The sequence below is a fragment of the Mobula hypostoma genome, chromosome 7 (genome assembly GCF_963921235.1).
Source record: "Mobula hypostoma chromosome 7, sMobHyp1.1, whole genome shotgun sequence".
Taxonomy (NCBI): domain Eukaryota; kingdom Metazoa; phylum Chordata; class Chondrichthyes; order Myliobatiformes; family Myliobatidae; genus Mobula; species Mobula hypostoma.
In genome coordinates this window covers 133,381,765-133,404,438 of record NC_086103.1, presented here as the reverse complement: position 1 = coordinate 133,404,438, position 22,674 = coordinate 133,381,765, and the positions used below count along the sequence as shown (strand labels likewise).

The 22,674-nt window shown below is 43.0% G+C and overlaps 1 protein-coding gene across 2 annotated transcripts in view; it reads left to right on the top strand.

The window, feature by feature from the left end:
- The window catches only part of tgfbrap1 (transforming growth factor, beta receptor associated protein 1), a 55,889-nt gene that overhangs the window by 14,858 nt on the left and 18,357 nt on the right, over positions 1-22,674 (top strand). For both annotated transcript variants that reach the window (XM_063054027.1, XM_063054028.1), the window contains 3 exons: positions 10,908-11,102; positions 17,905-18,059; positions 18,703-18,785. In XM_063054027.1, the coding sequence (XP_062910097.1) occupies positions 10,908-11,102; positions 17,905-18,059; positions 18,703-18,785 (433 nt within the window). The remainder of the gene's footprint in view (positions 1-10,907; positions 11,103-17,904; positions 18,060-18,702; positions 18,786-22,674) is intronic.

Here is a 22,674-nt window from a genome sequence, read left to right as displayed (position 1 = left end):
TGAAACTGTATTACGCAAGGAGGAAGCCATGCATCAACTCTATGCAGAAACGCCGGCGAGTTCTCTGGGCCCGAGCTCATCTCAGATGGACCGAAAGACTGTGGAACCGTGTGCTGTGGTCAGATGTGTCCACATTTCAGCTAGTTTTCGGAAAAAAGGGGCGTCGAATTCTCCGTGCCAAAGATGAAAACAACCATCCAGATTGTTATCAGCGAAAGGTGCAAAAGCCAGCATCTGTGATGGTATGGGGGTGCATCACTGCTCACGGCATGGGTGAGTTGCATGTATGTGAAGGTACCATTGACTCTGAGGCGTATATTAGGATTTTAGAGAGACATATGTTGCCATCAAGGTAACGTCTCTTCCCGGGATGTCCATGCTTATTTCAGCAGGACAATGCCAGACCACATTCTGCACGGGCTACAACAGCATGGCTTTGTAGACACAGAGTGCGTGTGCTTGACTGACCTGCTGCCAGTCCAGATCTATCTCCTATTGAAAATGTATGGCACATCATGAAGAGGAGAATCAGACAATGGAGACCACGGACTGTTGAGCAGCTGAGGTCTTATATCAAGCAAGAATGGACAAAATTTCCAATTGCAAATGTACTACAATTAGTATCCTCAGTTCCAAAACGATTAAGAAGTGTTATTAAAAGGAAAGGTGATGTAACACAATGGTAAACATGCCTCTGTCCTAACTTTTGTTGAGTGTGTTGCAACCATCAAATTCTAAATTTGTGTATGTTTACAAAATACAATTAAGTTGATCAGTAAAACTATTGAAAATCTTTTCTTTGTACTTTTGTCAGTTAAATAAAGGTTCACGTGAATTAACATATCACAGATTTTTATTTTTATTGCATTTTGGAAAATATCCCAACTTTTCTGGAAATGGGGTTTGTACATTGCTTTCATAGTATCCTAACATCAGCCATTACTGTCTGGTTTGGTGCAGCATCGTTTCACAATATATGAAAGCTACAGCAAATTGTCAGGCCAGCAGCTAAAGAAACTTTCTGCAGTCTACCATCACTGCAGGACCAAGAAGCTGGCAGGAAAAACACTACCCACCCTGCAAATTGCTCTTTCCTAAAGCTTTCTTCTGGAAAGCACTGTTGGGCTTTTAAAACAAAAACCTCATGCCATCTTAAAAGTTTCTTCCACTTGGCAGTCAATCAGATCAATCGTTCTAGTTACTCTGTACCCATCTATTAATTCAGTCATTGTACTACACTGTGAACACTTTAACCCACTTTTAATATTGCTGTTCGCTTTGTAAATACATGCTGGTATTTATGTACTTATGCACATTTTATTTCAAATCCTTTCTTCAAACGTAATTGTATATAATTCTTTTTATAATTGTTGCATGTTTTTTTTGCATGCAGCGCCAGCACACCACAGCAAATTCCTGATATGTGTAAATGTACAAGGTGATTAAAGTTGATTCGTGATTCTTAAATGTCTGCTATGTTTTCCTCGTGTCGGAAATGGCAGAAGAATTGGATTGAGATATTTGAGTGAGGATATGTTGTAGGGCAGCAAGAACACATGTCAATTTGGCCACTGCTTTACATTTCTCATTGTTCTTTCATTCAGTCCGTCAAATCTAAGGTGACTGTCAGAGCGATCCCATTAATCTCTTTCCCCTACTTACTTCCTCTCTCATGTGCCCATTAATGTTCCCCTGATACTTCCACAGGCAACTGTTCAATAAAGGCAGTTTGAAGCATCAAATTAGACTATCAGCCAGCGTATTTCTGGGATGAGGGAGGAAGCTGGCGCACTCAGTACTTGGGGAAACGCACACAGACAGTACCAGAGGTTGGAGTTAAACCCAGGTTGATGGAGCTGAGGCAACTACCTTTGTTCAAGTGTTCATGCATGTTGCGAGAATTTCATCACATATTTGCAAAGATAAGGGAAAGGTGTTAAGGAATTAAGTGGAGAACTAGTATGTACAAGATATCCATTTTCTGGAGCTACTGTTTTAATCACTGTTTTTGTGTGGCTAGTCCATTAATATTGTTGGTTAGTGTTGACTCCTTGCTTTGCTCTCTCCTCCTTATGGACTTACTGTCTTTATATCTACTTCCCAAACAGCATCCAGCATATCTGTCCACTTGGTGCAAATGCGACATGTTCACTATATGTATTTTATAATTTGGAGAGACAGAACTTCCTATTTTGAAGCCATACATTTTAGATTCTGATCTTTCTCGAATTAGGGGTTCCCAACCTGGGTCCACAGCCCCCTCAGTTAACAGTAAGACTCAATGGTATAAAAAAAAGGCCTGGAACCCTTGCTGGAAATGTAAAATGAAAGTAGTGAATAGTGCCTGTGTGAGGAATCTTATTGAAAAATCATTTATTTCTGTTACCTGCAAACAATTTATCTACAATAAAATTTATATTAATAGACATAGAATGACTTTGCAGAATGATTCTGCTACATAACCACCTTTATGTTATTAGTTTATGATAAGCTGACTGTGGGTGAGAACTCTAATTCTTCTCTCTGGCTTTTGAGTATTTCTAGCAAAGACAAATACCATTTGTAACAAGACTATTTCACTGAAAAAAGATATCAGCAGAGATGTTCATGATTGAACTTTTCCAGTTAACATCACTCTTCAATTGGAGAACAAACTGATTTATTTTGAAAACCAGACACTTTAGTTTACCCACCCAGTGTAGCTGGCTATTACACTATATTGCCTGCTTCTGCAGTTGCTTGAACATCACTGAGGTGGAAGAGAGGAAATACCAAAACATGGTTTGTCAGCAGAAATATGCAGATTTACTGTGGATAAATTTTCTGCCAACTCTAAACCAGATGTATTCATCTTAATACCAGAACAAATGTAAAAGCTGTTTTCCCTTTGATATTTTGGAAGATAAAATGGGATTTTTTATTCTAATGCATGATAATAACTTCTACCCTGAGTTGTATGGAGGGTTTCATTCTGAGTATTACCAATCTCTTTCCACCTTGCTTCACATCTCCCATCCTTCCTTATTCCCCTCTCTGTTGTGCAACTTCCTTTTCCTTAAATGCATCTGTAGTTTTTCCCATCATACTGCTTGTGTTACCAAATTATTAATGTCATTATTTTGTACTAAAGCTTTCTAAGCTTTATCATATAGCTGAGCAATGAGTGAAAAGGTGGTGGAAATGAGTGACCAAATTCCATACAAACCTGTAAGTTAAACCCAAGGCCATTCTAATGTTCATGACCACAACAAATGTTTTGCAAAATCACCTTTTTTAAAAGCTCAGCTGTTCTCTCCCCATTAATTATTTTTGTCGTGCAGAGAATCATATCTAGTACTCCAAAATGCGGGGTAAAAATAATTGTATTTTTTTATATAGGGGATTGAACATCTTGGAGTATTGGTCAAGGTTCAAGTCACCACATTAAAAAAAATAGTTCTCTGTTTTTCCAATTCTCTTTGCCCAGAAGCTACTTTTGAAGACTTACATTGTTACCAGAGATGTCATTAGTTGCTCCTATTATATTATAGAAATTGTGATTGGATTTTGTTTTTGTGTTTTAATCAAATATGATTAAGCTAATTGTCATTTATTGTCATCAAACTTCTGTTGCGGAATTTTGCATTTCCTGTCTGTGCATGGAGAAAGGAAAGGCACTTTTATATGTTTAAACATAGAACATAGAATAGTACAGCACAGTACAGGCCCTTCGGCCCACAATGTTGTGCCGACCCTCAAACCCTGCCTCCCATATAAGCCCCCACCTTAAATTCCTCCATATACCTGTCTAGTAGTCTCTTAAACTTCACTAGTGTATCTGCCTCCACCACTGATTCAGGCATTGCATTCCACGCACTAACCACTCTGAGTAAAAAAAACTTACCTCTAATATCCCCCTTGAACTTCCCACCCCTTACTTTAAAGCCATGTCCTCTTGTATTGAGCAGTGGTGCCCTGGGGAAGAAGCACTGGCTATCCACTCTATCTATTCCTCTTATTATCTTGAACACCTCTATCATGTCTCCTCTCATCCTCCTTCTCTCCAAAGAGTAAAGCCCCAGCTCCCTTAATCTCTGATGATAATGCATACTTTTTAAACCAGGCAGCATCCTCGTAAGTCTCCTCTGTGCCCTTTCCAATGCTTCCACGTCCTTCCTAAAGTGAGGTGACCAGAACTGGACACAGTACTCCCAAGTATGGCCTAACCAGAGTTTTATAGAGCTGCATCATTACATCACGACTCTTAAACTCTATCCCTCGACTTATGAAAGCTATCACCCCATAAGCTTTCTTAATTACCCTATCCACCTGTGAGGCAACTTTCAGGGATCTGTGGACATGTACCCCGAGATCCCTCTGCTCCTCCACACTACCAAGTATCCTGCCATTTACTTTGTACTCTGCCTTGGAGTTTATCCTTCCAAAGTGTACCACCTCACACTTCTCCGGGTTGAACTCCATCTGCCACTTCTCAGCCCACTTCTGCATCCTATCAATGTCTCTCTGCAATCTTTGACAATCCTCTACACTATCTACAACACCACCAACCTTTGTGTCGTATGCAAACTTGCCAACCCACCCTTCTACCCCCACATCCAGGCCGTTAATAAAAGTCACGAAAAGTAGAGGTTCCAGAACAGATCCTTGTGGGACACCACTAGTCACAATCCTCCAATCTGAATGTACTCCCTCCACCACCACCCTCTGCCTTCTGCAGGCAAGCCAATTCTGAATCCACCTGGCCAAACTTCCCTGGATCCCATGCCTTCTAACTTTCTGAATAAGCCTACCGTGTGGAACCTTGTCGAATGCCTTACTAAAATCCATATAGATCACATCCACTGTACTACCCTCATCTATATGCCTGGTCACCTTCTTAAAGAACTCTAACAGGCTTGTTAGACACCATCTGCCCTTCAGAAAGCCATGCTGACTGTCCCTGATCAGACCATGATTCTCTAAATGCCTATAGATCCTATCTCTAAGGATCTTTTCCAACAGCTTTCCCACCACAGACGTAAGGCTCACTGGTCTATAATTACCCGGACTATCCCTACTACCTTTTTTGAACAAGGGTACAACATTCGTCTCCCTCCAATCCTCCGGTACTATTCCCGTGGACAATGAGGACATAAAGATCCTAGCCAGAGGCTCGGCAATCTCTTCTCTCGCCTCATGGAGCAGCCTGGGGAATATTCCGTCAGGCCCTGGGGACTTATCTGTCCTAATGTATTTTAACAACTCCAACACCTCCTCTCCCTTAATATCAACATGCTCCAGAACATCAACGTCACTCATATTGTTCTTACCATCATCAAGTTCCCTCCCATTGGTAAATACCGAAGAGAAGTATTCGTTGAGGACCTCGCTCACTTCCACAGCCTCCAGGCACATCTTCCCACCTTTATCTCTAATTGGTCCTACCTTCACTCCTCTCATCCTTTTTTTTCTTCACATAATTGAAGAATGCCTTGGGGTTTTCCTTTACCCTACTCGCCAAGGCCTTCTCATGCCCCCTTCTTGCCCTTCTCAGCCCCTTCTTAAGCTCCTTTCTTGCTTCCCTATATTCCTCAATAGACCCATCTGATCCTTGCTTCCTAAACCTCATATATGCTGCCTTCTTCCACCTGACTAGATTTTCCACCTCACTTGTCAGCCATGGTTCCTTCACCCTACCATTCTTTATCTTCCTCGCCGGGACAAATTTATCCCTAACATCCTGCAAGAGATCTCTAAACATCGACCACATGTCCATAGTACATTTCCCTGCAAAAACATCATCCCAATTCACACCCGCAAGTTCTAGCCTTATAGCCTCATAATTTGCCTTTCCCCAATTAAAAATTTTCCTGTCCTCTCTGATTCTATCCTTTTCCATGATAATGCTAAAGGCCAGGGAGCGGTGGTCACTGTCCCCCAGATGCTCACCCACTGAGAGATCTGTGACCTGACCTGGTTCATTACCTAGTAATAGATCTAGTATGGCATTCCCCGTGGTCGGCCTGTCCACATACTGTGACAGGAATCCGTCCTGGACACACTTAACAAACTCTGCCCCATCTAAACCCTTGGAAGTAATCAGGTGCCAATCAATATTAGGGAAGTTAAAGTCACCCGTGATAACAACTCTGTTATTTCTGCACCTTTCCAAAATCTGCCTCCCAATCTGCTCCTCTGTATCTCTGCTGCTACCAGGGGACCTATAGAATACCCGCAGTAGAGTAACTGCGCCCTTCCTGTTCCTGACTTCCACCCATATTGACTCAAAAGAGGATCCTGTTACATTACCCACCCTTTCTGTAGCTGTAATAGTATCCCTGACCAGTGATGCTACCCCTCCTCCCCTTTTTCCGCCCTCTCTATCCCTTTTAAAGCACTGAAATCCAGGAATATTGAGAATCCATTCCTGCCCTGGTGCCAGCCAAGTCTCTGTAATGGCCACCACATCATAATTCCATGTATGTACCCAAGCTCTCAGTTCATCACCTTTGTTCCTGATGCTTCTTGCATTGAGGTACACACATTTCAGCCCTTCTACCTTACTGTCTTTACACCGTTTATTCTGCTTCTCTTTCCTCAAAGCCTCTCTGTATGTTAGATTTGGCTTTACTCCATGCACTTCTTTCACTGTTCTATCGCTCTGGGCCCCATCCCCCTCGCAAATTACTTTAAACCCTCCCGAACCATGCTAGCAAACCTACCTGCAAGGATATTGCTCCCCCTCGAGCTCAGGTGCAACCCATCCAATCTGTACAGGTCCCACCTTCCCCAGAAGAGATCCCAATGATCTAAATATCTAAAACCCTGCTCCCTACACCAACTCCTCAGCCACGCATTCAACCGCCATCTCCTCTAATTCTTACCATCACTGTCACGTAGCACTGGCAGCAATCCTGAGAACGCCACCCTTGAGGTCCTGTTCTTCAGCCTTCTGCCTAGTTCCCGAAACTCACACTTCAGGACCTCATCCCTCTTCCTGCCTATGTCGTTGGTCCCAACATGTATCACGACTTCTGGTTGCTTTCCCTCTCGCACCAGGATGTCGTGCACCCAGTCAGAGATAACCCGGACCCTGGCACCCAGGAGGCAACAAACCATGCGGGTGTCCTTCTCACGTCCACAAAATCTTCTGTCTGCTCCCCTGACTATAGAGTCTCCAATGACAACAGCCCTCGTCTTCTCCGTCCCACCCTTCTGCACCACAGGGTCAGACTCAGTGCCGGAGGCCCTGCCACCGTGGCTCACACCTAGTCGGTCATCCCTGCCAACAGTATCTGAGACGATAAACTTATTATTCAGGGGAATGGCTGCAGGGGTGCTCTGCACTAACTGTCTGCTCACCTTCGCTTTCCCCCCTCTGACTGTCACCCAACGACCTGCTTCCGACAGCCTAGGTGTGACTACCTCCCTGTAGCTCTCATCTATGACTGCCTCATTCTCCCTTCTGAGTCGAAGGTCATAAAAGAAGAACAATGTCACATGACAGTAGGATAACTTCAGCATTGTCGGTATTGTTTTCACTATTTCCTCATGGAGTAATATTTGAAAACAGTTCATTTATTTAATGGAAGGGAAGTATCAAGGTTTTGTAATGGGGAAAAAATAACATGCTGGATGAATTAAGTAGCTCAGTTTCTGTAGATAGAAAAACAGTTAATATTTTAGATTGATGGCTTTTCAGGATTTAAATATTTTACTTTTAGGTCGTGCATGAGTGGTTTCGCCAGCACAATTTTCACATTGTCTAAACAAGTTACTTCAATAAAGTTTCTAGGAGAGCACCATGAATATTTTACTTAACATTTTTGCTAACACTAGTCATTAGAAGTCTGTTATTTCTTTCCAAATTAAGACTAATTGTGCCGCTTAATACTTAGACTTAATTGATAGCTTCAAATTTTACTGATGTTGAATATGACATTTGAAGGAAAAAATCTTGGCTTATCTAAACCAAAAGCAGTATTTAAGGGTTAGCCCAAAAATAGCAAATACCAAATCAGTGGAAGGAAACTGGAACAGAATTTTTAATATTTTTAAATGTATTTGTTTTGGATAGATCTTGATGTCAGTGGCAAGGCCGGTGTTTATTGACTCTCCCTAACCTCCCTTGAGAAGGTGATGGTGAGTTGCTCCCTTAACTGCTGTATTTCTTCTGGTGAAGGCACTTCCACTGTGTTGTTGGATAGAAAGTTCAGGATTTTGACTGATCAGTGAAGGATCAATAGAATATTTATCAGTCTGGTCCATTTGCAACATGAAGGGGATACTTGGATGCCAATGCTCCCTTGCGGGAATACTATCGTACATTAAAATGCCAATGTTTAATCCATGTTTGGACCAGTACTGTTAGCAATTTTTTTTTCAAATCCAAATTATTAATGGTAAGTAGGTTACTGGCAGATAAATGCTGCTTGATGACACTGTTGATGTCACCTTTCACTTGAAAATAGACTAGGTGATAATTGGCAAGTTGGATTATGAGTTGTAGAGTTTGGAAACAGGCCTCTTGGCCCAGCTCATTCATGCAGCAGGTTGTCTGTCAAAGCTAGTCCTTCTCAGCAGTGTCTTGTCATCATGTGGCTGAAGATTGGGTTGTGTGATAATGGGGATCTGAGGAAAGGATGTTTCAGTATAGATTATCAACACCACTGGCTGGATGTGGTTGTGATTGCTTCACCTTTGTCTTTAGTACATGCTTGCCACATTGTTGAGAATAAGAATATTATTGGCCCCATTATCTATTTGTCTATCACCATTCACGTTGTGATGTGGCGGTCTGCAGTGCTTTTATCTGATCTGTTGGTTGTGAGGTCTCCTGTGTTGTTCTGCTGTTCAGCAGACATGTAGTCCATTGTTGCAGCTTCATTGGCTGTACCTCAGTTCTAGTCATGCCTTGTGCAGCTTGAGTTGTTGAACTAAGATTGATTTCTACTTTGATAGTCGTGATAAGCTAAAGGAATACTGAGCCCCAAGTTGAAGATTGTTTTAGTGTACATTGCTGCAGGTGGTTCATACTGTTTCAGGGATGCCCAGTTTTGAGCTGTGGAGTCAAAAACAGAAAGTGTTGGAAATATTTAGCAGTTCAAGCATTATCTCTGAAGAGTGTCAGATCGATTCTCTCTCTCTATATTAAGCATGGTGGGTGTCTTTGGTGGGTAGAGGGAACTTTGCCTGCATGAGGACTATGTGATGTTCACTTCTACCATTGCTATCATGGGTGATGTATCCTTTTAAGGTGAATTGGCAGAGGCAGGATTATATAGTTCATTGCTCAGTATCTGTTGCTTCCCCAGTGTGGCAGCTGTGTCCTCCCAGCTGAGTTCAAACAGTGATATTGCTACTGAGCCTTTCTGATGATGGACATTAAAGTCCAGTGCCAGGAGAACATTTTGTCCTTTTGTTACTTCCAATGCTTCCTTTCATTGTTGATTTATCCACTGAGGGAATACAGTTGGTGGAAATCAGGAGGTTTCCTTGCCCATGTTTGGCCTGATGCCATGAAACTCATGGAGTGTATTCTCTTTATCTGTATAGCACAGCATCTACCCCTGCGGGGAGTTGAATGTTGGGAGGATGTGATAGAGGACTCTGGTATTTTGTCCGTAAGGTGTGATTTTGTTTTTAAGGACACCTATGTAACGTAGCATGACTAGCCTGTGCTTTACCTCTTCTCTAGTCCCTAGGTCTTTGTGCAGTGAATTTTAGGAGGTCTGGAGTTCATTGTGCCAAACAGTGCTCACTAGTTTTCTTAGTAATTTCTGTCACAATTTAGTGGTCTAGTTGAGTGATACAGTCTAATAGCGTGCTAGGCATTTTAGCACCGACAGCATTGGTGGGTATGGAATCAAGGATGGGCTATAGAGATTGCAATATTTCTCCAAAGCGGATATTTGTGCACCAATATTTTTTAATGGTGATCATTATTAATAATGGAAAATCAAACTGTACTTTTAAAATTTGTGTAGGAATAATTTGGAATCAACTGTTATTTTTATTTATTTAGCGATACAGCATGGAGCTAGCCTGTCAAGCACACTGCCCCAGCAATCCCTCAACCCTGATTAACCCTAACCTAATCACAGGACAATTTACAGTAACCAGTTAACCTACCTGGACTGTAGAAGGAAACCGGAGGATTCAGAGGAAACCTGCGCATTCCATTGGGAGGACCTACAGAGTTTCCTTACAGAACAATGCTGGAATTGGATTCCGAGCTCTGGAATGCCCTGAGCTGTAATCGTGTTGTACTAAACACTACACTCCGTGGTGTCCTGACTGTTAGTATGGATATATTTTTGTCAATGACGTACAATATCGGTGTGTGAGTTCCATAAGATCATAAGATATAGGAGCAGAATTAGCCTATTTGGCCCATCATCATGGCTGATCCAATTTTCCCCTCAACCCCAATCTCCTCCCTTTTCCCTGTATCCTTTTATGCCCTGACCAGTCAAGGATCTATCAACTTCTGCCTTAAATATACATGAAGGCTTGGCCTCCACAGCTGCTTGAGGCAAAGAACTCTGGTAATTGAAACATCTTTGTGCTAAATGTATGAATTATTGAAGAATAGGATTAAGCAATTTGGAATTGGTGAGACAGTTCAGAATCACTACCATGGCTTATCCAGCTCGAACGGACAATATTTATTACCAAAAAGAGAATGCATGAAATTTATAAGGGCAGACCCAGCGCCTAATAGAAGTTACATTTGTTGGAGTCTAGGGAATGCGAAAGGATTGAAAAACTGCCTGTAATTAAATGTGTGAATTAGCACATTTTATATTCTCAGTGGTGTAGGTGCTATAATTATGAATAAGTACTTACCATTCAGGCATCAAATTTAATGCAAAACATTAGGGACATGATAATTGCTACTCATTAATTACTTTAATTTTCTTTTGCAGGAATGTTTGTGACAGCAGCAGGAATCTCCCAGCGTGCACCTGTTCACTGGTCAGAGAATGTGATTGGAGCAGCTGTGTGTTTTCCTTATGTGGTGGCTCTGGATGAAGAGTTTGTTACTGTACATAGTATGCTTGACCAACAACAAAAACAGACAATTCCATTCCGAGATGGTCACATACTACAAGACTTTGAAGGTAATTTAAATAAGATGCCTCCACCTAGTCCATTTGCCCAACTCAGCCTAAAACATTGCTATTTAAGTTGATCACAGTTCTCAAGGTTTTGAAGGTTTAATGCACCAAGTGTTAATTCTAGTACATTTTTAAAAAAGTGATGTATTTATATATATATATATATGCTTTTTGAGTTGTTTGTTCCAGGCTTTTGTGCTCTGAGAGAATTTTTATTTTCCTCATCTTGAAACCTTTCATAATTAATCTGAATTTGAAGTTCCCTAGTAACTGACTTCCCTTTCACCTGTCAATAGTTTTATTGTTGCTCATTATTTAAACCTTTGGTCAGATTCATTTAATCCAGAGGAAACATTCCCAGACCATCTGGTCTGTCTTCATGATCATAATTTTCTAGTCCAAGCATCTTTGTAAATTTCCCCTCTGCCCTTTGTAGAGCCACTTGTGTATGTAATAGTAATCCGAATGATATTTGGTACTCCATCTGGCCTAATTAGAGTTTTGTTCCATTTCAGCATGACATCCCTGCTTTTGTATTCTGTGATGGAGCAAATGGATGTAATTATCCCATATGCTACCTCACTCAACCCATTTACCTCTTCAGGAATCTGTCTCCAAGTTCCCTCTGCTGTTGTACCATTTTAGTAACCTATTATTTATTGTGTACTCCTTTGCTGTATTTTCCTTTGCACATTTTTTTACTCCTCACATCACAAGATTGAATTCTGTTTATCATCTTTGTGCTCACCTAACCACTTCTACTATTGCCCGTACTTCTGTTTTAGTACCATCAACAATCTTTCATATCGGGGACAAATTGTTCACCAAAGACAAGTAATAAATCCAATAAATTACTTTTTTTTATAATCTGAAAGCTGAAGTGTAATGCAGTCCTTTTAAATGAAGTTTTGTAAATAGATTTGATTCTACAATGTTTTTTATCATGCCTGCTGACACATTTAACCTGTACATTCTAGCATGGAGTTGACAGTGTTTTTTATTTTGGTAGAAACTGGCAAATGTACACCACAACTAGATCTCAAGATTTTAAACCCTTGAAGGGTGATATTGCACATCTAATCTTACAAACAAATCTTGTGGTTATTTTAGAAGAAAGTGCCCAGTGAAGACAAACATCTCATCTTCCTTCTTTATCACCTTTTTCTATCTGTGTTGCCACACTCAGTCAATTATGTACTTGTATCCTTAGGTGTTTTTGTTCTACAACACTCCCCAGTGTCATTTATTATGAAATTCCTGCCAAAAGCCTTGCTAGAATCTACAGTATGTAAACTTAGAAAGATGTATCACTTTACACTTGTCTGAGTGAAATTCTATCTGCCATTCATTTGCCCACTTCCTTAGTTGATCTAGATCTCTTTAATCTTGGATGACTTCCTCCACTATGCCCCTCACTACAAATTTTGGGTCATCTGTAAATTTACTAATCATGCCACCTACATACTTATCCAAATCATTCAAGTATAGACAAAGAGCAGATGACCCTGTACTAATCCTTGAAGTATATTGCTGCTCATGGGCCTCCAAACCAAAAAGCTACCCTTCACTAGTACAATTGACTTCCTCCAACAAGCCAGTTTTATATCCAAAACACAAAGTAATCTGCAGATGCTGGGGTCAAAGCAACACTCACAACACGCTGGAGGAACTCAGCAGGTCGGGCAGCATCCGTGGAAACGATCAGTCAACGTTTCCTCCCGGTTGCCACCCACTTCAACTCTGCTTCACATTCCCATTCGGATATGTCCATACACGGCCTCCTCTACTGCCATGATGAGGCTAAACTCAGATTGGAGGAGCAACACCTCATATACCGTCTGGGTAGTCTCCAGCCCCTTGGTATGAACATCGAATTCTCCAACTTCCAGTAATTCCCTCTCCCTCCTGTCCCCCATCCCAGTTTCACTCTGCCCCCAGACCCAGCTGCCTATCACCTCCCTCATGGTTCCGCCTCCTTCTACTACCCATTGTGTTTTCTCCCATTCCTTCTTCACCTTTCCTGCCTATCCCCTCCCTGCTTCCTCTCCCCCACCCCTTTATCTTTCCCCTTACTGGATTTTCACCTGGAACCTACCAGCCTTCTACTTCCCACCCTCCCCCCACCTTCTTTATAGGGCCTCTGCCCCTTCCCTCTTCAGTCATGACGAAGGGTTCCAGCCGGAAACATTGACTGATCGTTTCCACAGATGCTGCCCGACCTGCTGAGTTCCTCCAGCTTGTTGTGAGTGCAGTTTTGTATCCAATTGGCTAGCTTGCCCTGGATCCAATGAGATCTGTCCCTTCAGACCAGTCTGCCATGTGAGACTTTGCAAAAGGCTTGCTAGAATCTATGTAAACAATGTCTACCACCTTAACAATCCTCTTGGGCACTACTTCAAAAAAAGCAATCAAATTTGTAAGATTCTCATGCACAAAGCTGTACTGAGTTAACTCCCTTATAAGCTATGGAGTATTGAGAGAATGTTCATTTTATGTAGAGACTGTGTATCACGCTTCTTCTTACCCAGGGGTCCCCAACCTTTTGTGCACTGCGGACTGGTTTAATATTGACAATATTCTTGCGGACCGGCCAACCGGGCGGGGGTTGGTGGGGTAGGGTTGCCAACGGACAAGAGTAGCAGTCAAATACGTTGTGTTTACCCAGAAAAGACTACAATGACCATGAAGCCTTGCGCGGGCACCAGTGCGCATGCGCGTACCTGCAGATTTTTTTTCCTGCAAATCGTTTTTGGTGATTCTCTTTGGGGGGGTGGTGTTAATCACAACCGGAATATAGGTGATAAGTGGCTAATACACTCAATTTTGTTTCTAAGAGGGTTTATCTGACAAATTTAATATTAAACACACAGCGCATATTTTCTTTGCATGAATATAGTGATAAGTCAATCATCAGGGGAGGACGGGGAGCTTGAAGTCAGTGTTGAAAGAACTTCCAGTAGAAGTGGTAGAGGCAGGTTCGATATTACCATTTAAAGAAAAATTGGATAGGTATATGGACAGGAAAGGAATGGAGGGTTATGGGCTGAGTGCAGGTCGGTGGGATTAGGTGAGTATAGCGTTCAGCACGGACTAGAAGGGCCGACATGGCTTGTTTCGGTGCTGTAATTGTTATATGGTTATATAAGCAAGTCAATAGCATCATAACATTTTAAGTAACGTTTGGATATTAAACACACAGCGCATATTTTCCTCATATGAACATATAAAATCATTGCCACACACCAGTATCACTGAATCAGTGGGAGCCCTGGGCTTGTTTTCCTGCAACAACACGGTCCTATCGAGGGGTGATGGGAGACAGCGATACTTGAAGGGGGTTCCTTTTATCCAGTCTATTCCTCAATTTAGTTTTCGTTGCATTCATTGCAGAAAACCCCGCTTCGCAGAAATATGTTGGAGATGGAAGCAACATTTTCAGTGCTTTTGTGGCTACCTCAGGATACTTAGCCTTGACTTTGATCCAGAATGCCGGCAGAGATGTTATGTCAAACATACTTTTCAGCCCACGTCACTTGCAAGCTCGAGGAGTTGATCTCCTTCCTGCGCTGACATGGATGACGCGCGGGTAATGACCTTGCATGCGTAATGGCTCAACAGTGGGCTTGACAGGGAATGAAGAAAGGTGCAGCTGACTTATATCGCCAAATCATATTGTTTCCTCGTGGTTCCTGAATGAGCCATCCAATTTTATCTCCACAATCAGAAATTTGGGTAAATAGCACAGGATGCTCTCCATCTGCATTTTTCCAGTTTCCTGCAGCTGGTGATATAAAAAGCAGCTACTTACCAAAGTGAATAAAAGTATAAATTCTGGACTTCTCAAAATAAAACCCCAAGGTGCTGGAATCACTCAGGCAGCATCAAAGGGAATTCAAAACATTTACTGTTTTTATTACCAAATAAAACTGTGTTTTAAATGGTAATATCATTTAGATTATGAGAACACTCAGTCCTCTTTTATTGTCATTTAGAAATGCATACGTGCATTAAGAAATGATACAACGTTTCTTCGGAGTGATAGCACAGAAAACAGGTCAGACCAAAGACTAACACTGACAAAACTACATAATTATAACATATAGTTACAGCAGTGGAAAGCAATACCATAATTTGTTAAAGAACAGACCATGGGCACAGTAAAAAAGAGTCTCAAAGTCCCGAGTTGATTGACTCCCCAGTCCCCGATAGCAGGGGGCAAAAGGGAGAAACTCCCCGCCATAAACCTCCAGGCACCGTCAACTTGCCAATACCTTGGAAGCAGCCGACCCCAGTGGACACTGTCCATCCGTCCGAAAACTCCGAGCTTCCAACCAACCCTTCCGATACAGCCTCCCGAGCGCCATCCTCTGCCAAGCGCCTTCGACCTCTCCCCGGCCGCTGAAACACGCAAAGCTGAGGATTTCGGGGCCTTCAGCTCTGGAGATTCCGGTTACCACACAGTAGCAGCGGCAGCGAAGTGGGCATTTCAGAAGTTTTCCAGATGTTCTGCTGTGCTCTCACGTCTGTCTCCATCAAATCAGAATTGTGCACGGTCCCCTACTTGACAAATAACAGACATAACCACCGAAGTGGCCGCGCACGCTGTCGCACCGCCATCTTCTCCCCCCTCCCGGGACGATTTACTGCAACTGAGGAAAATCTTTTTCTGCTGCCCATGTCCCAGTAGCAATGGTATAAACATACCAAGGATCTTTGGAGCAAGGTCTTTTTAGGGAAATCAAATTTGACACTCTGACTTGGCAAGTGATTAGGTTTTGAAAGTGAAAGGAAAGTATCAGAATCCTTTGATTTATTTGTAGATGTGACAATTACTGTTAAGATTTCTATGATGCACTCAGTGGTATGGAATGACATGAAAGAGGGGATATCCCTGCAGCTGCAGTAGTATAAATACAAGAAGTTTTTGCAGATGCTGGAGGAACTCAAGCAGGTCAGGCAGAAGCCATGGAAATGAACAAACAGTCAACGTTTCAAACCGAAACCATTCTTTAGGACCTCAGGGTGTCGGCCTGAAACATTGACTGTTTATTCGTTTTCATGGATGCTGCCTGAGCTAATATAGTATGATTGACAGGAAATACTGCCCCAGGGCATTTCCAAACTTATGCCATGGGCCTCCAGCTGAAGATTTCTTTCTTTCCCAGTGAATTGAAGTCTATCAATGAAAGCGGATTTCTGTTCGTGTCATGCAGACTTCAAAAGTTGCAGCTACAAGTATCCACACCTTTGAGAACTCTTAAGATTGAGTGCAGCAAAACGAAGACGTTGATAGCATGTTCCCTGCAAAACGTTTTGTGTGGTGTCTTATGTTTGTAATATTATCAAGCATTTGGATTTGGAACATATGAGAGTATATTTGAGCAACACAAATCAAAGTTGCTGGTGAACGCAGCAGGCCAGGCAGCATCTGTAGGAAGAGGTGCAGTCGATGTTTCAGGCCGAGACCCTTCGTCGGGACTAACTGAAGGAAGAGTGAGTAAGGGATTTGAAAGTTGGAGGGGGAGGGGGAGATCCAAAATGATAGGAGAAGACAGGGGGGGAGGGATGGAGCCAAGAGCTGGACAGGTGATTGGCAAAAGGGGATACGAGAGGCTCATGGGACAGGAGGTCCGGGAAGAAAGACAAGGGGGGGGGTGGACCCAGAGGATGGGCAAGGGGTATATTCGGAGGGACAGAGGGAGAAAAAGGAGAGTGAGAGAAAGAATGTGTGCATAAAAATAAGTAACAGATGGGGTATGAGGGGGAGGTGGGGCCTAGCGGAAGTTAGAGAAGTCGATGTTCATGCCATCAGGTTGGAGGCTACCCAGACGGAATATAAGGTGTTGTTCCTCCAACCTGAGTGTGGCTTCATCTTTACAGTAGAGGAGGCCATGGATAGACATGTCAGAATGGGAATGGGATGTGGAATTAAAATGTGTGGCCACTGGGAGATCCTGCTTTCTCTGGCGGACAGGGTGTAGATGTTCAGCAAAGTGGTTTATTTGAGTATATTTGAACTTAATGGCTTGATTACTGATGTTCATGAACCAAACACTTTGTATTTTTCAAGCTAGTGATATTAAAATGTCATCTTAATTCTTTAAAACAGGAGCAAAATACTGTGATGCTGGAAATTGATGTTGTCTTACATAACCTGTGTGATAACATAAATTTCTGCTTTGGTTCAAATGTTTAACCTAATGCTGAAATTCTACATAGGTTCAAATAAAGTAGGTTTTGTTGATCATCTGTCAAAATAGTTTTCTCAAAAATGGTCCATGCTGTAAACATTGTGTTAAGAGACTTAAGACATAGGAGCAGAAGGCCATTTGGACCTTCGAGTCTGCTCCGCCATTCAATCATGGTTGATCCTTTTACCCCTCCTCAGCCCCACTTCCCGGCCTTCTCCCTGTAACCTTTGATGCCATGTCCAATCAAGAACCTATCAAGCTCTGCCTTACATACACCCAACGACCTGGCCTCCACAGCTGTCTGTGGTAAAAAAAAATTTCATAAATTTTACCAACTTCTGGTTAAAGAAATTTCTCTGCATCTCTGTTTTAAATGGATGTCCCTCTATCCTGAGGCTGTGCCCTCTGTCCTAGACTCCCCCACCATGGGGAAACACCCTTTCCACATCTACCACGTATAGGCCTTTCAACATTCGAAAGGTTTCAATGAGATCCTCCCCCATCCTTCTACATTCCAACACATAGTCATTTGTTTTCATGTAATGTGTTTGCTGTAGATATTAGGTGCATTGTAAGCTGCAGATCTGACATGTTAGTTCTATTGTATCCAACAGGGAAACTGATTTTGGCCACTAGTAAAGAAATACATATTCTGCTACCTTTGCCTTTGGAAAGGCAGATCCAAGATCTTCTTGCCAGCCACAGAATAGAGGAAGCTCTTGTCCTAGCAAAAGCAGCACGAAGGAATATTCCAAAAGACAAATTTCAGGTTAGTAGAATATTAAGAGTTAAATTACCAAATCTATTCTGCTTAATGTAAAAATCGAGCAGTGTGTTCCTGGTTGTAATATTTATATAATGGGCCGTTCATTATTTATTGCCAAAGATGTAAATTGATCCTTGTATTGTCCATTTTCTATTCATCCACATCCAATCGTGCACAACTCCCTTGTGGAAAATGGCAAGGGTTTCTCCTTAGTAACCATCCACTAAAATAAGGATGTAGATCTATATTTTGTCATTAATTGCTGCTGTTGTGGTTCTGCATAGCCACAGAAATGAATATATTTTATTCTTTTGAGCTATAGTGAATGAATTTCTAAATGTGATCTATTTATATAGATAATATACAGACACCTACAATATACTCCTGTTTGATCTTTTGCTATTGATAGTTATTATTGAAAATATTAGGTGAAATATTAAAAGTATTTCACTATAATAAAACTGCATTATTTGTGTGGTATTGCAAATAAAAATCAAACATTATATATTTTTCTTTCTAATGAATTGGGAAGGCACTAATATATTTATTCATAGTCCATGTTCATTGTCCCAAGGCTTTGGCTAACCATGTCTGAATAATGGTCTTTAAAGCTACTTGACTAATGAAGTCTGGTTATAATCTGTAGGTTATGTACAGAAGAATTCTGCAGCAAGCTGGGTTTATACAGTTTGGCCAGCTTCAATTTTTAGAAGCTAAAGAACTCTTCAGGTAAGAATTGCTTTGACAGTGTAGATTCAGTCTGATATGTGGTGGATTCTGCTTCTTAGTTTGCAGCACAGATCTAATTTTCTGCAGTAGTTTTGTTTTAACTATTGCTACTTTTCTTGCACTGCAGTTCCATTTGTTTCACAAACACTAAGTGGTAAGAAAGGTCAGATCTAGTAAACCATTAAAATTTACATTAGATTGCTCTTAATTCAGACATTTTAAACTGTTACATACCCTGTAACTGGGTTGCCAAACCAGCAGAAATGGATCACTCAGTTGGAGTCTGGATTACTAGAACTAAGAAAGTTTTATTAAAGAAACAAGCAACACAGTAATCGAAAGGATAATAAATGCAACAGTTCAGCAATGATAAACACACGTGCACAGAATTAAGATAACAGGATCAATCAAGCTCTATCGTTGTCTAGGGGTAAATGACCAATTTCAAAGTGACACAAAGTCCAGTTCAATTTAGTTCAGTTCGCAGTAATCGTTGCCATGGCGATGGACAATGTGGGGAGAAGGAGAGAGAACGAGAACGAATGATCATTCAAAACGGCTTCCACTCACAGACCGGCGATATTGCTGACAAGCAGCTTTCGGGCGGGTCCTTTGTGATGTCACCTGAGGTCACCGACTGTGACCCCTCCTCCAGACGCGGTCGATCCTCTGCAGTGAACCCGGCACTCAAGCAAGGGCGGACACACACCGGGTTCCCGCTGATCGTACCTTTCCACCCTGTGCGTTTAAGGCTGATCCCCCGATCAGCCGTCCAAGAGCTTCCCACCGACTTGTGAGAGGTGCACCACTTCCAGGGTCTCGTTACCTCGGGGTGTCATGTGTGTCCTGCCTTAGCGAACCTGTCCCTTTTTATCCCCCTGCTGGGGTATCGCCTGTCCATCACTTCAAACAGTTCAGGGTTCAAAGGGGGAGCCGCTCTAGACAGCTCTCTCTCCCGTCTCTTCATTACACATCTCCAGATCGCCTGTCCATCACTTCAAACAGTTCAGGGTTCAAAGGAGGAGCCGATCTTGACAATACCCAGACCGATGGCTCCTTCATTAACATCTCCAAATGCTGCTTCATTGTTCCTTATCTCTCCCTCCCCTGAGGACAGGTGGCAGACCAACTGCTGATGCCACTGGTGCTAGCCCAGGCCAGCAAACATCTTAATTTATGTGTATTCTCGTCACACTTCCCCCCTTTAAGGATTTTTACCGGGGTAAAAATTACAAACATGAGTACATTATTTGATACACACAAATATACATCTTTATCAGCTATTTGGCTAATACAGAGAATTTGAAGTTGTCAGCACCTTGACAGACAGTCAGCAATCACATTTTCTGTTTCTTTTATATGTGTTATTTATAATCCCTTAGACCAGGCTCCAACTTAGCAAACTTCATAGTGGCCAAAAACACTGGTGAATTGTGATCAATGTAACCTCTCATTTGGTTTTGTCCCGGACCACAATAACAAGGGTCGTCCCATTCCGACTTAGTTTTCTCTCGCAAGGGCTTAGTAGGAGGGGGAGGGGTAGTGACCGCAGAGTTATTGCAAAACTTCCTACAGTACCCCCACCTTCTCCAAGAGCCTTCTGAGGGCCCTCTTGTCTGTCGGGGTTGGGAGGTCAGCGATAGCCTGCACTGTAGCTTGCATCGCTGCCAGCTGCCCCTGTGTCACCACAATTCCCAGGTAAGTGACCTTCGCGTGGCCGAACTCATTTTTTTCAAGGTTCACTATCAAGCTGGCTTCAGACAGCTGTATTAAATTGCCAATACACACCTCTGTGTTCGTCAGCCCTTTAGTCACTGAATTACTCATTCTGTATGGATGTTGTATGCTAGGCTGACCTATTGTAATAGACACCCCCCAACCTCCCAGTTCTTTGCATCGCCTCGGGACAATCAAACACGCGGGTGTGAGTCGTTTAATTACTTCCCCTAAAGAGTCGCTTTGTTCGGGGATTAAGGGAGAGACCTTATCAGCAGACCTGGCCAAAACAATAGCCTTCTTCCATCTGATCGATACCATACTAATCTTTTCAAAATAGTTTTTCTCTCTTATCGGGGGGACCCTAGCTTCATTGATGTCCACGCTAACCCCGACTAGGTTTGTTAGCATATCAAAAGCCTGTGACCGTCTCAGTTCGCGTCGGCCATAATCAATAACATCCTCCCCCCTAGGCAGCCGGTAAACCTCTTTCATGATTCCACCAACTGTTTCCTCCAGCACCGCAAAATGTCCACCGGGGGGTACCTCGTGGGCCAGGTTAAAAACCTCATCCCCATAACTCTTTTGCACCACCCCCCACTCCTCATCTGCGGGCACGGTACTTGGTCTCCCTTGCTTCCTTAGCACTTCCTCCTCCGCACAATAGCCTACTAGTTCCCTTGTCAAGTCTGTGTCAGAGAGAGCTGTCTTTGCCAAAACCATCAGCCCCTCGTCTCGCTCCTGCATCTGCACAAATTCTTTCCTGGCTAATGCTACGTCTGTCCCAGCTCCCTCACTACCTCTTGTCTCACTACACTCCTTCTTTTCACTTTCTACCCTCTTCTCGTACAAGGTTGGCAGAAACGTTTCAGCTAAATTTACCACCGCAGCTAAATTCACTACCGCAGCCCCATGATGAACCTGTGAGTCCATGGGCGGGGCCTCACTGCTGGCAGGCTGACCTGTCAATCTCACGATTGGGAACACGCGATTCCCCCGGCGACGTCATTACCGAGCAAGACTTCTACGCCTTTCATCGGTAATTCGGACCTCACCCCGATCGTGACTAGTCCAGAGACCAGGTTGCTTTGTAAGTGTATCTGGTGCAAAGGGACTGACTCTGTCCCTTCCCCAACACCTTTGACCTTTACCTCCCCAGTCTGGGTCTCTGAGCTAAACTCTAATACACTCTTCAGTATTAGTGACTGATACGCTCCCGTGTCTCTCCAGATCCGCACTGGAACTGGTTTTAACCCCTCCTTCACTGACACCAATCCGGTCGAGATAAACCTCTCGCGCCCTTCCTGAACTTTGGCAGACCTGTCCTTCCCTAGCGGTTCGCTTAACAGCTCGATACAGCCAGTCAAAATCGCTGTCTTCCCTTTTCCCGTCTCCTTCTTTGGGGCAAAGCACCTGGATGCAAAATGTCCGACTTTCCCGCAATTATAACAGACGACCCCAGGAGACTTCCTGCCAGACTGCTTCCGGTCTACCTTATCCTTCTCACTAGTCCCCGGCTTACTTTCTGACTTTTCCGGCGGACTCTCCCCACCATCCTGACTACCCTTCTGGTAGCCTTTACTCGGGGCAAACTTCATTTTATGCGTCAACGCATACTCATCCGCTAACTTAGCAGTTGCGGCTAATGTGGCTGCCTCTTTCTCATCGAGGTAGGGTCTCATACCCTCAGGGACACAACCTTTAAACTGCTCAATCAGGATCAGCTGTAGCAGTCTGTCATAATCCCCCTCTACCCCCTTCGAGGCGCACCAATGCTCATAATATGTCTGCATCTCACGGGCAAACTCCAAATACGTGCGGTCCCACTGCTTCCTCGCATTCCGGAACCTCTGCCGGTATGCCTCCGGGACCAACTCATAAATCCTGAGGATGGCCTCTTTCACCACCTCATACCTCTGGGCATCTTCCACGGACAAAACAGAGTAAGCTTCTTGGGCTTTCCCTTTCAGTACACTCTGAAGTAAAACAGCCCACTTATCCCTCGGCCAGTCCTGAGTTATAGCCACTTTTTCGAAATGGAGGAAGTACCGATCCACGTCGGTATCGTCAAATGGGGGAACCAGCCTAACCTCCTGGGTCGCCCGGAACCCTCCACCTTGGTTCGGCACGAGCCCCTGCTCGGCCCTTATCTTTAACTTCTCCAACTCGAATT